General features: G+C 47.6%; 1 protein-coding gene across 1 annotated transcript in view; it reads right to left on the bottom strand.

Moving 5' to 3' along the window:
• Nucleotides 1-258: 258 nt before the first annotated feature.
• Nucleotides 259-17,486, bottom strand: part of ACSBG1 (acyl-CoA synthetase bubblegum family member 1) — a 33,131-nt gene continuing 15,903 nt past the window's right edge. The window contains exons 7-14 of the mRNA XM_033167439.1: nucleotides 12,156-12,305; nucleotides 9,679-9,855; nucleotides 8,856-9,037; nucleotides 6,842-7,072; nucleotides 5,674-5,891; nucleotides 3,830-3,969; nucleotides 830-1,076; nucleotides 259-557 (exon numbers count right to left, since the gene is read on the bottom strand). Of these exons, the coding sequence (XP_033023330.1) occupies nucleotides 481-557; nucleotides 830-1,076; nucleotides 3,830-3,969; nucleotides 5,674-5,891; nucleotides 6,842-7,072; nucleotides 8,856-9,037; nucleotides 9,679-9,855; nucleotides 12,156-12,305 (1,422 nt within the window). The 3' untranslated portion in view covers nucleotides 259-480. The remainder of the gene's footprint in view (nucleotides 558-829; nucleotides 1,077-3,829; nucleotides 3,970-5,673; nucleotides 5,892-6,841; nucleotides 7,073-8,855; nucleotides 9,038-9,678; nucleotides 9,856-12,155; nucleotides 12,306-17,486) is intronic.

Here is a 17,486-nt window from a genome sequence, read left to right as displayed (position 1 = left end):
AATATGCACTAAATTGATGGTTAATTTTAGTGAATGCTTTCTTTAAAGAAACAAACTGATGTTGAAAAGTTGCAAATCCTATTTAAGATTGCACTGAAAATGAGAAATCACAACTGGCAGATTGGTCCAGCCCTATCAATAAGCTGAATGAAAATCTATATTCACTGGAATGAATATTGGATTGGTTGGATGGCCATCTGTCATGGATACATGAGATTGCTGCACTGCAGGTGGCTCAACTAGACGACCCTCTGGACCCCTTCCAACACTAATTCTGGGGTGTGTGTGGTGCTCTCTGACTTCTGTAGCCTAATTAGCATTTAGAAGTGGAACCCAAAACATGCTCTTGTTAGTATCTGGTGCTCCTCTTCAAAATGGTGGTGGTCTTCAAACAGCTTCCTTGGAAAGATGGCCTTACATATTCTACAGAATGTGCGTTTCTGTTCTATTGGAAAAAGAGCAATACTGGACAGCTGACTTTTATTTTTTGTAAAAGGAATCAATTTCATCTTTGTACTTCTCAACAACAGTTTGCCGCTTTAGTTTCATGGTTGGACCTAAAATGGAAGTGAATTGATATTAGCAGGTTGTCATGAGGAAAGTGTGTGTGGAAAAGGTGGATTCTAATCCAGAGGCTTAATGATCCCAGCTGAAGAACTGCTTATGATAGATGCATTACACCAGAGATCCTGCAGTTCCACTTTACTAGATACATTTACCAAAGCCAAAACCCAAATTTAGCAGTCTTACTATCCCTCCAAAGAGATACATCTGGAATTTTTTAATATAACTGAATTCCAGATTGTAACCCAGCCCTTGAAAAACTTACCAAATTCCCCACTAGAAATGGAAAAATCCTTTTGTAGGACTGCCCACTTCTGAATGCGCTGAACGTTGGCCACTGCCTGCCCATTGACTCTGTCTATGCCATCTTGGATGGCCTGATAAACAGCTGGATCTCTTGTCCGCACAATCTCAGACACTTGAGTGGCTTTGCTGCCAACCTTCTGGCAAAACTCCCTGGCTTCTTGGGTCAGGCTGTCCGTAGGCTCAGAAGTCTCAGGATCCACTGCACACTGGAAATGGGGAAGGAGAGCTTGGTGAAATAAACAGCTTTTTATTATTTGTTAAATTTATATACCACCCTTCACCTGAAGATCACAGGGTGGTTTACAGCATAAAGTGTTCACACATGTACTTAAGTGGCAGTGATCCTGGTGTGGAAAGGGGGCCTGCTAGTGCAAAAGAGGCCACCCAGCCTGAATTTCCATACTGCCTCAGAAAGAGAGCCCTTGCCGGATCTGGCCAAAGCCCCATCTAGTCCAGAAGGGAGGAACCTTTTTCAGCCAGGCCACATGCCCTGTCTGGCAGCCTTTGCGGGAGAGGACACCTGCCAATGGCAAAAAGGGAGCAGAGCAGCAAATGTGGATTTGTTTCATATTTGCTACACACAGAGAGTTTTCCATCCAGACAAGCCAGAGGATTTGCATTGAAGGAGACATTTCAGTCAGGCCAAAATACTGGGGGGGGGGGGGGGAGCAGAGTCACAGAGAGTTGTGGCTTGGGAAGAGCTGAGGTTGAATAGTGAAGTCAGGGTATTGGATTCTCTCTGTCAACTCCCATTTAAAGGCCAAGCTAAGCAATTTCCATTGACTCATGGGAAGAAGCCTCTTCTGAATCTACCACTGATCAGTTTTGTTGGATGAGTCAAGTTCTGCTAACAGGAGAAAGGCAGAGAAGTGTCTCTCTGTCCCATATTCTTCTCCACACTGTGCAGTCATCCACAGTATTTAAAATGCAACAGTATAAAAGCAGCAAGTAAATGAAAAAGAGATCTAAAAACTGCAGTAAGCCCCAGAAAGCATCTTGGAATTTAAAGGAATAAATGCACATGCTTTAAAAAAATGCAAAAACAGAATTTTCAAAGCAGCACAATGAGATTTAAAAATTTAGAGAACAGAAAGTTCTGGAAAAGATGCTACTGTATGTACCAGCCGAACCATTTTGGAGATGGCATTCCAGACCAGGGAGAGCTACACCCTGCCACCGCTGATATTAGGCAGTCCTGGCTGAGAGGCTGATGGGAGCTGGAATCTGACAACATTGGGACGGCCTCTGGCCAGAGGCATAGGAAGGTCAGGTGGTACCCAGTGCAGAAAATTGCTTGTCACCCCCCCCATTGATTCCCCCCCCCCCGCAAAAATGGTTTTCCGTTATTCCATATTTTCTTACAAAGGAATGTGGATTCTGGGCCTCTGATAATAAGTAGGCGACTGTGAACAGATTCTTAAATCTACAGGATGGATTGTGTTTATGCTTGTGTTATTTTATTTATATTTATTGTTTATTATTTATTTAATAAAATTTATTTTTAAAAAACATGCAAAATGGTTTAGCAAAACAAAAAACAAAAAAACCACAGCAGTAAAATAAAAAAATTAACAATCCTACTTTAGAACATACAAAAGCTAAAATATTAAGATTAGAATTACTTCAACTTCCTAAGCATCTGGGTATGCTTGCCTGAAGAAGAATGCTTTTAGCAGGTGCCCGAAAAGAGTCTAGCAAAGGCAGTGTTTTGTTGCAATAGGCGAGGAGTTCCAAAGTGCAGGTGCTGCCACAGTAAACAATGCAGTGCAGATATTATGTGGAACCTGTAGTAGTGCTTGGAACTACTGAAGGCGGGGTTTTATATATTGTGATTTCACCATGCTCTGTATTATCCGAAAAGGAAAACATTTCTTTAAAAAACAGGACCGCACAGCAGCAATCTAGTCTCATCATGATCGGTGGGACTTATTCCCCAGCCAACGGTGCATAAGATGGGCTGCAATCCTATGCGCCCCTTGCATCCAACTTGTACCTAAAACTCTGCGCAAGCTTGCACCAGAGAATTGTAGAGTTGGAAGGGACCCCTGAGGGTCATCTAGCCAAACCCCTGGGGAAATGCAGGAATCTCAACTAGACCATCCCTGACCGATGGCCATCCGTCTTCTTGTTTCCCCCCTCAGCCAGGACACACAACAAAGGAGACTGGAGGTGGGGGGAAAGATAAATTTTGACAATGGGGTGATTTCTCATGCGCGCGCAGGAACAGCTTGAAGACTTTACACAGAGAGGAATCCCACATGGGTTTCCCTGCATGTAACGTAACAGGCAGGGAACCAGCTCAGATAGAGAGAAAGACATTGGGGGAGGGGAGGACAAAAGAGTACCCAAGTCCGCCCATTTTATCCTCTTTGGGATGGTGGCGCTAGGGACCACCCTCCCCAAAATATTTACTTGTCTTCAATGTATTGCTACCACTGTTATTCTATAGTGCAGATCCTTTTTAAATTAAACACTTTCTCAGTAGCATAGATATGAAATTTCATGCATATCAGTTAATACCTTGACCCTCCATGAAAATAGCTGTTTACTTGGCCGTTTTCCTATGAAATTTCAATTCAGTGGAGGAGGGTCAAGATATTAACTGATATGCATGAAATTTCATACACAGCTATATAATCCCTAGTTTAGTAATATAAGACCTTTGGAACAGGCATTTTTTTATGAACCACCCTAGAAGGGCAGTAATTGTTCCTTGATAATTTGTCAACTCCCCCCCCCTCCATGATGGCACCCGGGGCAGACAACCCCCCCTTCCTACGGCCCTGCCTCTGGCTGCCCACCCTCCCTTCAGGAGACACCACTGGGAAGGCCCTTTCTCTAGGACACAACTGCCATAAGCAGTTTTCAGTGGAGACAGTGTCCTCCTCCTGCTCAACACAAAGTGAATGAGCCTCATTTGTACATCTGCCAGAAATGTTTAACTGTGCTGCACCTGTACCTTTAAAGTCAGCAACATGGACAAGAATTTCTTCTGATCTCCAATCAGCATGGCGTTGCTCACAAGAGGCAGCTCCCTCTTGACAGCATCTTCAAGGGGGACTGGAGGGATGTTTTCACCCCCAGCTGTAATCAGGATCTCTGAGAACAGGAAACACTGGTTTGCACTCATAGAGAGAGAGAGAGAGAGAGAGAGAGAGAGAGAGAGAGAGAGAGAGAGAGAGAGAAGGCATTCCTCAATGTGGAGCTTAGATCTCACTCTTTTACTTATGGGTGGCTTAGCTTGCTTTCTGATGAGTCAAACCAGAGGAGACATTGGGAAGCCCCAAAGAAAGTACATGCATGTGCCTTCTAGGATGGGGGAGAAATTTGCAAAGTCAAAGCCCAATCAGGCATCCTTCAAAATCCACACTTCTCCAGGTTTTGCAGTACAGTTCTTCAGTCAAGCAATGCGTACAAAAAGTGTGCCAAAAAATAGTTGCCTAGAGTAGTGAAAATAGCAGGTTATACTGCATTGTATTTGGGAAATTACTTTGCAAAAAATTGTTTATAGTTGCTAAAATTGCATTTTTAAAAGGTGGATGTCAGGAGAAATTTGTACTAAATACAACTGGATGTAGTTGGGGTTGCTGTCGCAAGGACAGGGGGAAACTGTAACAGGTTGTATGTCTGGCAATTTAATTCTTTTTTTTAAAAAAAAAGTTATTTTGAACAATCAATGTGGGACTGTGTGGAACTGAACTTAAGATTGGGAAGATGAGAAACTGAAATCGTTTTATTTGCCCATCTGTAGTGCTAGCACAATTTTCCATGGAAGAAGAAAAAAGAAAGTGGGGAAAATGTAAAGCCCTTGCTTTTGGCAGAGAACCTTCTGTATACGAGGGACTATGGGGATGTGGGGGCAGAGAGAGAATTTTGTTTCTATCTGTATTTTAATGAGAAGCTACTTAATTCACACTACAACATGTGAACTGAAACACAATTATCCTTTGAAATTCAGAGGATTTTTTTTTTTTAAAAAAAAGCAAAATGATGTGGAAATGTGAGAAACCAAGTTTATGGTTGGAATAATGAGAAACCGAGAGAAACTGGACAAATTTGTCCATACCAGGATTGCATCCACTACACTGGTGTGCTGAGGGGGACTATGTGGCTTGGAGAATCACAACTCGATGTACATTGGGAGCAGACAAACCCAGGTGTAAGGGCTTCCTGAGCTGACCTAGCTCCCACAAGGACCGGAGGAGAAAACCTCCAGCAGAGAAAGATTTTCCCCATCACCTTTAAACTGGAAATGCCAGGTGTTGAACCCACAAACCTCTATGTACAAAGCAGTTGTTCTCCCTCTGAATCACAGCTCTTTCTAAGGTGAGCAGCTGAGCCTCTGAGTGACCCTGTGGAAATGCTAGACTGAAGTGCCACCTGCAAAACCACCAGAAGGGGGCAGGGCAGGACAATTGACTAAAGATTTGGAATAGCAAAAGAGCCTATAGCAGGAAAGGAGAGAGCAAGATTGCCAGGGCCAGACCAAGACCTTTGGGCAGCTGAGGCAGACCCAAAAATGGAGCCCCCCTCCCCACCAAGGAAGAAGGGGTGAGGGAAGATCTACATCTTCTCAGGCAGCCTGAGGTGATTGCCTCCCCTTGCCTGTAGATGCTAACAAGGGGAGAAAGCACAGGATCTTTGGTTGAGGAGGACCCCCCTAAAAACAGACCAAGATGGTGTGCCCCCTCCCCCCCCCCTGTGTGACCTGCGTCATCTCTCCGCTGTGCAACCGTAGTGCTAAGCATGCTGGCCTGTTGAGAATGACTAGGTCCCAGGAAGCGTTGCACTAGGGCACCTCACCTTTAATTCTTCCTGTGACGTAGAGGAACCCATCACTGTCCATCTTCCCCAGATCGCCAGAATGCAGCCATCCATCCTCATCAATCGCTTCCCTGGTCTTGTCCTCCATGTTCAAATAGCCCATGAAAACAGTTCGCCCCCAGAAGCAAATCTCCCCATTGCCGTCGTCGTCCTTGTTCATTAACTTCACTTTGCAGCCTGGGATAGCTTTGCCGCAGCTGCAAGGGAAAGGGAACATGAACAGCAGCAGCAGCAGCGATAGCACCAACAGCCCAAAGAGCGGACAGTCGCATCATCGTGGTCCTCCCACAGCAGCCCTGACCCACCCACCCCCCAGCCCTGCTTGGGCAGATGACAGGGCCCAAGTGTCCTCCGAAGTCCTGCCTGGGTCCCTTTTCTGAGCTCCCATGCGGAAAAATAAATAATTGTGTATGTTTGTTGGGGGGGAAACATGTGAGTGTTCTGACACACAGATGCTGTAAAACTCAGAGCCCCAGAACTGGAGTTGTTCTGTAGCCCTGGAGGAGTGGGGGAAGATGGCTCCAGCTTAAAATAAAAATAGATGGCGGGCATCTGTTTTAATGCACAAGGCTTCGGAATTATTCAACTTCAATGGCACTGGCGGACAAAGGCAAGATGGCAGCTGGAAGCTTAAAAAACTTTTTTTTAAAAAAGTTAAATGTGCAAACATCAGCAGTGGGAAGGAATACAGCTAATACTGCCTGGTTCCCCTCAGCCCTTCTTGTCCCAGAAGCTGCATTACTCAATACCAGCATTTCTGTACTTTATTTTCACTTATACATGCATTCATATACATACTTTACCCCAATATATGCATTTTTGGACCACATTACTTGGGCAACAGAGAACCTGCACAAACCACGCTGACGCCAAACCCTACACATATTAAGCAAAATAGAAACATTGTCACCCCACCCCACCCATCTCCCCATCCCACCCACCTCTTTCCCCCTTTTTCTTCCTAATGTCTCAACAAACGAAATTCACTTGTAAAAACGTTACATGGAAAAAATATGAGAGAGACATTGCACTACCTTTGTAAATCAAGAAAACCCTTAATAATAATAAAAAAATTCTTACCAATCCCTAATTGAGGGCCATTGTCCTGAATGACCAGGTTGCAAGAACGAAGATGGCACAGCTTTACCTGTAACGCCGGTAAACATATTGGCTGGACATGCAGTGTGGGCCGGTGGTCTCGCTCATCCCATAAGCTTCATACAAGGGGATGTTCAGGCCCAGGAAGAAGTGCAGCGCTTCTGTCGAGAGAGGAGCGGCTCCACAGAAGTGCTTCTCACACCGAGAAAAGCCCAGAGCCTGGCGGATTTTAGCAAGTACCAAAGAGTCTGCTAACCTCATTCGAAAGGGCTTTAAATCACTATGGAAAATAAAAGAGGGAGGGAGGGAGGGAGGGAGGGAGGGGGACCCCCCCACACACACACACAAAAGAGAAATGGCAATAGCTTTGAGATGCAGAAAAAGAGGCCAAATGGAATTTATTTTTGACTGACATCAAGAACGGAACAATATGCAAAGTGGCCACAGGGAAAAGGCTTCTCCCCCACCCCACCCCAGGAAGCTGCCTAGAATAATATCTCATCCAGTCTACTCTACTGTGCACCTGCATCAGCACAACCAGACACCTTCTTCTTCCCCAGCTTCAACCAAATCTGTCTCTCCTGCATTGGTCTCTACAGCCACAGCAGGGGCTGCTACCTTTCAGCAGTTTGACTTCACTCCCAAAAACACTCTCTTCCATTGTCTCCTGAGACAGACAGAGGTAAAAAATGCTCTGCTCCGGGGTTGGGCCAGGTGTTGTTGGACTACACCAGGGGTGGGGAACCTCAAACTGAAGAGAGGATTGTGGCCCTCCAGTTTTCATTCTCTGGCTCTCAGGGTTCTCCCTCCTGTGGGATGTAATCCATTGGTGCAGTCAAATGCAACATTCCTTATTTCGCTGGAGTGGGCACAGGCAGGGGGACATCCAGTCAGGGTAACTTCCTCTTTCACTGGTCTGGAGCATGAGCATCCTCCCCCCGCATGTGACCTGGGAGATGGGCATGGCTCTGGCTGACTCCACAAAAGAGCCGAGTCACGCAGCCATTTTCTCAGTCTAGTTTTGTTTTTCTATTGTCTTGCTTCTCTCTTTTGCTGCCATGCTGCTCTCCTGCAGCCATTTTGTTCTCTTAATGTAATTTTGCTGTCTGCTGGCTCTCAGCCAGCAGCACATGAGTTCAGTGTGAACTCACACTTTCTTTGTGTAACTATTAAGAAAAGTCTGCCTTTCAGGGATCAAATCGTGAACTGAAATGTGAGTAAACTTTTTGTTACTTTACTCAGAAAGATTCCTGTGTCTTTATTCTTTTAGGAGGGATTAAAGGGGACACCAGGAAATAATCTTAACTAAGAGATTCAAACGAATCTATAAACTAGCTTCCAGCTATATTGAGGAGAATCTGCTCTGCTACATCACTTACTAGCGTGAGTGAAGGAAGGATAATATTTATTCAATATATCCTTTCCTACTATCTTTAACATTCCCACACCTCCACTCCCTTCAAGGGCCTTGCCTTGCATTCTCTTGGAATGTCTTTTGCGAGGCTGGAATGAAGGGATAGAAGAAGGTCCCCCCCCCACTCCACCTGGTATTTGTCTCATTCAGCGCTATTTCTTTTTCTAATAATAATTTGTTTTTCGTACCCCACAAATCTGACTGGGCTGCCACAGCCACTTTGCACAGCCACTTTGTTGGGTACAGAATATAAAAGAGCACAACAATACATCAAACATTAAGAACTTCCCGTTACAGGACTGCTTTCATACGTCTATGGAAAATCAGGTCGTTGTTTGTTTCCTTGACATCTAATGGGAGGGTGTTCCACGGGGAGGGCACCACTACCAAGAAGGCCCTCTGCCTGCTTCTATGCAACTTTCAAAGGGTCTCTTGCACTCTAACTTTGATGAACTGGGCCAGTTTTTAGCTTGTTCTAAAATGACATGAAAGCTGAAAGTTTCAGCTGAGTCTTTTGTCACCTACAAAAACCACCTGACCTTTTTAACCTGGAAAAATGGAAGTCTACTCTGAGCTTGTTTTTAAGGACTAGGAGTCCCTGGTGCTAATCTGTGCTGAATCTCCTGCTGGCCAGATCTGTATGACGTACCTATTAGAGACACTCAGGTTTTGTTCCAAGCTGACCGACATGGCCCAAGAGAGGATTTTCTTCTTCACAAATCCAGATTGAGAAGAGGCATCTTTGATCTTTTCCATGATCTTCTCCCACACCCGGGGAACTCCCATATGTGAGGTGGGCAGCACCTCTTTCAGGGTACCCACCAAGCTCCCCTAAGAAGACCAAGAATGGATGGCAAAATTGGAAAGCAGAGGCCACAGACAACCAGAAATTGCATAGACAACACAATATAGCCAGACACTAGCTAGCTACTCCTATTTGGCTACATATTGTTGATATTTCTGAGGTCAAACAAAGCCACTTGAGAGTGAAGGCAATCATTCCTAGATAGGAATTGCCCTCACTCGGAATGGGTGAAGCTTCATTTCAGAAAAGACCCCATTGTTGAAAAGAGGGGTAGGCTTTTTGTGGCTACCAAAGACATGCTCAAAAGACATGCCCATGCCCTTTTGGCTCAGCCTGAGTTCTGTAGTTCTTTCAAAATCTACAGACTCTTTGGCCAGGAAGGGACAGTTAGAATAAAGACATATATCTGCAGTCAATTATACTTTAACCATCCTGTTCACTAGTCTGACTTTACACTTAAAGGTTGCTGAAGGGTTTAATCACCCCCAAAGGCAGTAAATTAACAGTTTGTTCCCCATATAGTCTGCTTATTTTTTTCCAGAGGGGTTTTCAAAGCCTTAAAGGGTCTCCTGCATCATCTCACTGAAAAACACCAAGTTCAACTTGACAGTTTTGAAGAGTGAAAAATAACTGGGTAGGGCTTTTTTTTTTTTTTTTTTACAGAGACCTTTAAGGCATCTGGCTCTGCAAAGTAGACCTGTTCTCCCCACTTGATTCCAGTCCAGAGGTCATAAATCTGGGCGGCAATGTGGCTGAGAGGAAGGTAGCTGACGATGGTCTCCTGCTGGATTTCAGCCGGCTGCATGTCCCCTGCCCGGCTGGCATGGGCCGAAGTCCAGGTTACCTGTGCAGATAAATACAGAAGAGTTAGATAATGGAGCAGACGTCCTTTGACAATGAGGAGCCCTCCATCAGCAAAGACCAAGGTCACATTCACACCATGCATGGAAAATACTCTGAGTCCACTTGAAGCAGTTCATGGCTTGCCCCCAAATAATTCTGGGAGTGGTAGTCGGTCCAGGGGGCTACAGTTTTCAGAGTGGTTTAGCAATCAATCCCTTTAGAGAGCCAGTGTGGTGTAGTGGTGAAGAGCGGTAGACTCGTAATCTGGGGAACCAGGTTTGCATCTCCGCTCTTCCACATGCAGCTGCTGGGTGACCTTGGGCTAGTCACACTTCTCTGAAGTCTCTCAGCCCCACTCACCTCACAGAGTGTTTGTTGTGGGGGAGGAAGGGAAAGGAGAATGTTAGCTGCTTTGAGACTCCTTCGGGTAGTGATAAAGCGGGATATCAAATCCAAACTCTTCCTCTTCTTTCCCCAGAGAACTCTGGGAATTGTCGCTCCATTATCAGAGGGGATGGGAGGGGGGATTTTGGTCCACTTCCAATTTGTGTTCACCAATTAGCACTTCTTGAAATGCTACATGGTCCATTAGTCCATTTAGCCTAGTAATGTTGACTCTGAAGGGCAGCAGCTCTCCAGGGATTTGGGGGAATCCCAGGTTGGGATTCAAGGTGGCTTACAACATTTAAAAACATCATTATAAAATACAAAGCAAACCCTAGTTTAAAACAATGGTTAAAATACATAAAAGCACATTTAAAATCAGCATTAATCATTAATTAAATCAGCACATTTAAAATTTGCAGTGGCAGCTGCCTGAACAGGAAGCTCCTAACCTCCCAGCAGAAGGATAGGAGCTTCAGAGGGAGCCTGTCTGACCTCTCTTGGGAGGGAATTCCACAACCTGGGGGCCGCCACAGAAAAGGCGTTCTCTTGTCTCACCACCAACTGAGCATCTGATGTTGTCAGGACCCAGAGAAAGTGCTCCCCAAGGAGCTTAGCACCCGGGCAGATGTGTATAGAGAGGTGAAGAAGATTAGATAAATTCATGGAGGACAGGGCTCTCCAAGGTACTAGATGTGGTGGTTCTGCTCTGTCTCCACAGTCGGAAGCAGCAGTGCTGCTGGAAACACGGGAGGGGAGGGGGCTCTTGTGCTCAGGTGCTGCTTGCAGGCTTCCCTTGGGGGCATCTGGTTGGCCACTGTGGGAACAAGAGGCTGAGCTAGATGGGCCGGATCCAGCAGCCAGCCTCTTCTTAGGTTCTTATGTTATTGGGCCTAAACTTCAGAAACAGGCTGGTAGCCAGTGAAGTTGTTTCAGTAGGGGAAGAGCTTGCTTCCTGTGACCAGCGCCAGTCGGCACTTTGACTAGGAAAGGAGTAAGACTGGGAAGCTTTGTGGCATGTGAGGAGAAGGGCAATGGGCAAAGGCTGAGATCAAGCAGGTGCAAGAGCTGGTGGCAGAGAAAGCTTTCTTCTGAGTCCAAGGCTTTGGTGTCTCCTGAACATCTAAATATGCTTTTCTGCCTCATCCTGTGAGATGCTGTGGCTCCAAATTTAATCACAGGCAGAGGGAAACATCCTTTAATAAAGAAGGCATCAGCCCACACATATGGGCAAGGGATTTTTCCAGGCTGAGGATGACATTATAAATAACCTCTCTGCTGGCAGCTGTCAGGAGCAAGTCAACCAGCCAGAATAGAAATCACGTAGGGAAACAGGAGTCACCAATTTTGCATCCACTGTCAGGGACACAGGAAGCAGCTTTTTGCAGAGGTAGACTATTGTCTATCTAGCCTAGCATGGTAGACTCTGGCAGGCAGCAGCTCTCTAGGGTCTGAGGAGGAGTGAGTCTTCTCCATCACTTCCTGTGTGCTTCATCTTCCAGCTGGAGGAGCCAGCAACTGAACCCTCAGAGGTTCTGTGTGCAAATCATGTGGAACATAGGAAACTGCCTTATGCAGACTCAGACCACTGGCTCTTCTGCACTGACTGGCAGCAGCTCTCCATGATTTCAAATGGGGCTCATTCCCAGCCCCACCTGAAGCTGCCATGGCCTGAACCGTTCTGGTTTGAGTGAATTTTTTTACATTCTGGAGGCAGGCTTTTGAGATATGTCCCAACAAACCCCATTGATTGTTCTGCTCTCTTGCTTATAGTTTAAGAAACATTTTTTCCCCTGTGCTGTTGTGTTCTTAAGGCAAGTCACTTCCAAGCATTCCTGCCTATTTGAAGCTGAAGATTAAAATGCACTTTCCCCCCATGGACCAGCCCTTGGAGAGGTAGGTGCCTAGAATACACACATTGTCATGGCTAAGCATCACCCCTTTGGGTTTCCCTGTTGTTCCGGATGTGTAGATCAGAACGCAACATTGATTTGGCTTTTGGGACTCAATCAGAGCATCCAGCTCTCCATCCTGGACCTCATTGCCCAACTCCATAAATTCATCCATCTGCAATAGAACAGGGAAGGAGAGACATTGCTTATTTAACATTTATATAAAGCATTTTTACCCTGCCCTTCAGCCACATGACTTCCAGAACAGCTCATATAATAATAAAAGCAAGACAGTCCCTCCCTGCTGCCTTACAATCTTAAAAAAGCAAAAGCAAAAGCAAACACGACACAAAAGAAAAAGGGGAAGAGGAGAGAAGAGGAAAACAAGCTAATTATATAGCTAATTTTTGGAGTTGTGTGGCAATTCTTATAAGCCTCATCTGGAATGGAAACAATTCAGGAGCCCATGTCAAAAGCAGGTGGGCTCTCATAAGCCTGAGGGTAGGAATTGTCTTGTTCTGCTCTGGGAGTCTTTTTGGCTGAAGTGCAGGGTGCAAGTGCACTAAATAAATCAATGAATATTGCTGAACTTCTGTTTCCTGATAGCCTGTTTACCAGAGAGAAATAAAAAACTCTGGTCTTTGTTACTCTTACTAAATTCCCCCAATGTACAAGTACCTGTGAATCAACTAAAGCAGGGGTCAGCAAGGTTTACCGTATCTTGCCTGGGCTGGATCGGTCCCGCAGAGATCTCTTTGTGGGCTGGATTGTGCACGCGCCCACAATTTTCAGCGTCTGCACGTGCGCTGATGCGTTTTCCAGTACCGCGGAAGTGAGTCCCCGCGCTGCGCCAGTTTAGTGTGGTGCGAGCGGGCAGCTCAGTTCAGGGGTGGCTCGTGGGCCGGCCAAATGGCCTCCGCAGGCCGCTTCCAGCCCATGAGCCTTAGGTTGGTGACCCCTGAACTAAAGACACTTGTTGCAAACACGCCCAAATGGTAATAATGGCAGCTTACCCCTCACAGAGCTACAGTCCCCAGCGCTCTTAACAAACCACAGTTCCCAGGATTCTGGGGGTGAGGTGCTTTAAATGTATAATATGTAAGCAGATGCTTACTGGAGAGTTAATCTAACTGAAGTCAGTGATAGGGGCTGATTTGAAGCTGCCCTTATCTACACTGAATTGTTTGTCTATCACCCATTCCCACCACCCTTCTGAGTAATACCCCTCCCCACTATATTTAAGGATCTGGTGACTTCTGTTTCAGTGTATCTGAAGAAGTGTGCATGCACACGAAAGCTCATACCAGAAACAAACTCAGTTGGTCTCTAAGGTGCTACTAGAAAGAATTTTCGATTTTGTTTTGACTATGGCAGACCAACACGGCTACCCACCTGTAGCATAGCTACATGGTGATAAATGATGGATGTTTGAGCTAAAGATTCCTGAATCCACGTTCATTGTTGTGGCGATTTCAGTCTCCGTGAGCCAACGTCCTTTTCTGCGCTCGCTGGGCAGGTGCCACCCCTCTAGTTATGGGTCAAGGATTAGTTCTCTTTCCCTGGTGACGCTTCATAATGCCCTCATCCTGGCCAAGTGAACCCTGTCATCCCACAAAGCGCTAATCCTGCTGCTCCCAAGCTGCCTGGCAAGCTCCAGCATCAGGGTAAAGTTTCCGTTTCCACAGACATTGGATGCCACCATTTGAAAAGGCTGACGAGCAAAGGGGGAACGATCCAGGAAGAGCTCTTACAAGAATTCATGCAGAATGCTGGGCACTGCCTTGTGGCAATTCAGACCATTGCAGCATCTGAGAACATTTGAAGAGCCTGCTAGATCAGGCCATTGGTCCATTACGGGAAACCTTCACACAGGATTTGAACACAAGAGCCCTCTTCCATCCTAGGCTTCCCAGCAACTGGCGTTCAGAAGCAGAGCCGTCTCTGGGCTTAGTGGCGCGTTGCGCCAGGGCGCTGGCCTCTCAGGGGCGCCCCAGCGAGTGGGGGAGCTGCGTGGCTTTGCCGGCAGCCGCCCCTTTCCCTGCACACCGCCAAAGGTTGGCGGGGTGCAACGAGCCACTAAGCCCTATGGCTCCTCCAGCAGGGGCGCATCGAGGAGGAACATGCAGCCGCCCGCGCTCCTTTCCTTCCCCTGAAGCGAGGCGGCGGCGGAGCTGCCTCCATCGAGGGGCAGCGCCCCCACCCACTCAGCCCAGCCGCCCGACGCTGCGCGCTCCTCCGGGCACAGATCGCCACACCTCCGAAAAAGCTGCCTTGAAGACAGAGAGGGGCGCTGGGGACCTCGGAGGCGGAGGGGAAAGTGCTTTCCTCACCGGAAGCCTCTGGCACAACAGCAGCCCCCTCCTTCTCCGGGGTCAGGCTCGAGGGCTTTGGATGCTCCTCAGAGTAGACCCATTGAAATGCGGGAGCAGGACACTCTCCGCTGGGCAGATGAGCCGGGATTAGCATCCTGCAGGATACTAAAATACAGTGGTGCCCCGCTAGACGAAAATAATTCGTTCTGCGAAAATTTTCGTCTAGCGGGTTTTTCGTCTTGCGGAGCGGCAATGACAGCCGCGCTCCGCAAAACGGAAAAAAAAAAGACGAAAATTTTTCGTCTTGCGAGGCAGCCCCATAGACTTTTTCGTCTTGCGGGGCAGCCTTCCGCTAGACGAATGCCTTCGTCTAGCGAGTTTTTCGTCTTGCGAGGCATTCGTCTAGCGGGGTACCACTGTACAGAAATTCGCCCGGGCGAGCTCGGATCGGAAAAGGCTAATGCAGCAGGGAGGGTGAGGGAATGGTAAAGACTCGTAAGCTTGGTTTTGCGCCCAACATGTGTAAAGCTCTTCCTTTCCTCGAGTCTCTCCAGAGCTTTGGCCAGGAGACTCTTCCCAGCCTTGCAGGGGTCTTGAACCCAAGTCCCCCCTGCCTGAAGAGCTTCCCAGGTGGGGGTGGGAGAGAGGAAGGAAGAAAAGAAAGAGGAGGAAGGAGAAGAAGCGATGAACGCACATGCTGGTGAGAGCGGGAGCCAGAGCGAGCCTAGTGGCTCTTCTTTGCCCGATCTCGCTCCTCTCCCTCCCCTTCCCCACCTCCCTTTTGTTAGGGAAAATTCCAGCCACCACCTTCCCCCACCGCGCAGCCTCCTCGCGGGACCCCCGCGCTGCCAAGTGCGGGACTTGGAAGCCTCCTCTCTTCTCTTTGCCCCCCCCCCCGACGATGAGCGGGTACCCCTTCACCACACAAGTCGCACAAGCACCACATAAAACCCTCGCGATAAAGGGTTCCCCCTAAATGTCCCGATCTGCGCCCCGAAAAGCCTCCGGAAAGGCGCTCCTGTCAAACAGCGCTCCGTACACGCTCCATTTTCTCAATGAACGGGAAACCCACCAATCAGGAGCATGCATTCAGCTCAGCCTGCAAAATGGAACGTTCAGCTCAGCTACTATGATTCAATCATCACCTTCACACTTGACTGAACGCTAAGTGGGTATTGACAGGCTCCCTGCTGCGAGAACAATGGAACCGAAACCAAAATGTATCTAGTTTGGGAAACTATTAATTATGAAGTGCAACAATGTTGCAAGTGGACTTATTTAGACTGTGGGTGGCCTGTCTGACAGCTCAGACAGTAAAAAAGCATAAAATTCAATATCTCAGCAACGCAAAGTCCGATCTGCTTGATTCGAGTGTCTATCTGCTCCTTATAAAATAACCTTTCTGACCCCTCGGTCCCCGCCATCCTCCGATCATCAGAAGTATATTATTTCGATACTGCATAATTTTTGGACTCTCCACTCAGTGGCTTTCATAATCCCCTAAGCAGCGAGTCACGTCCGCAGGAGGAGATACACCCCTCCCGGTAATCCATTCAAGCACCCATCCATCAGTTACCATAGCAGCAGACATCCTCCTAGGAGCGTTCTATTGTCCCGACGCAGAGGAAACCTTCAATGTGTATTACACCCCACCTAGATCCATTCACCGGTTCCTGCCATCCTTCCTGTTATGCAAAACTTGTTTTTCCTATATGTAAATTCCACTAGAACCTCCTCTCCCTCCTCCCATTTCTGACGTGTTTGTGATGTATTTCGCTATGTATTCTGGGCAATGGCGGGAAGTTTTAAAAGTCCGTGACACCCTTTGTTCGGGGTTCGGATCCTCCTGAACCTTGTTGCGCAATAAACTCCTTTGCTTTTGCTCCAATCTCCGGCTGGTCTCCATTGCCTCCGCAGCGAACCACGGGCTTCCTCCGTAGGACCGGGAGCTGAGCCTTCTCGACCCGGTAATTTCCATAACAGTCTTGGTGCCGAAACCCGGGACCTGCGTTCTCCCGTGGTGGCTGGGGACCCCCACCGAGCCTTCAGCCGGCAACGGGACCCTTTTCTCCCGTGGAGACTCGACGGATCCCTGGCCATCCTCCGGGCGGTAATTGCAGGTCTCAAGGGGAGCCAACCGGGGAGCAAAGGCAAAGTTCAGCCGGCTTCGTCTCCAACGATCCAGCGGATCGCGGTGGAAGACGCGTAAGTATAAATCCAGTGCACTGGTGATTGGGGGGAGGGGGGAGGTAAGCCTGGCAACCGCAATCTACTGCTCTCTTGCCTATCATTTCTTGCCTGTCTCTCAGTCTGTCCCGTGGACTGCTGCTCAACTCGAAAGGGGAGTCCTGAGCTCTATCTCTTTTTCTCCAAATACCCAGTCAGCCGCCCCGTTAGCTGGTCTAACGAACGCAAGGGACTGGGCTCTTTTTCTACTTTGCCAGCTGCCAAGGGGCAAAGGACTTCTCTGCACTATCCTAAACCTCAGCCGCCCCGGTCGGGCCATGTAAAACACGCTAGTCGTGCGTGAGCCCGCTTCCGAACGCAAGGGAGGTTTTTCCGGACCGTTTAACTCTATCTAAAGGGCTGCCCGATCTGGCACTGCAGTGGCAGGCGTCCAGTAGGGCTCCCTTCCTTAGCTGTTAACGATAGGCAGGAGGTTGCCAGGTGGGGGTACCCTGTAATGGGTGGAAAATGGGGGTTGAGAAATAGGAATAGATGAGAAGAAACGGAAGAGAAAGGAAGAGGAAAAGGGAGCTCCAGAAAAAGGAAAGGAAGAGGTAGTTTAGAGTAGATCCCCCTGGTCAGCCGCCCCGCTAGCCGAACTAGTGAACGCAAGGGACCAGGCTAGATTATTGGAACGTCGTGTACTGTATTTTGCTTATGTTAAGAAACCCCCCTGTCCCACTCCCTTAGCAAGAAAACCCGACTTACTAAGATACCTTTCCCATTCCTCCTTTCCAAAACCCAGGTTCCTCTTAAAACCCAAGGAACAATGGGTGCCAAGGCTTCGAAGCCCAGTCGTACTTCCGCTGGGAAGAAGG

This window comes from Lacerta agilis, chromosome 13, assembly GCF_009819535.1.
Source record: "Lacerta agilis isolate rLacAgi1 chromosome 13, rLacAgi1.pri, whole genome shotgun sequence".
Classification (NCBI taxonomy): Eukaryota; Metazoa; Chordata; class Lepidosauria; order Squamata; family Lacertidae; genus Lacerta; species Lacerta agilis.
Note: the sequence above shows the minus strand (reverse complement) of the source record. Positions and strands in the feature narration are given on the sequence as shown.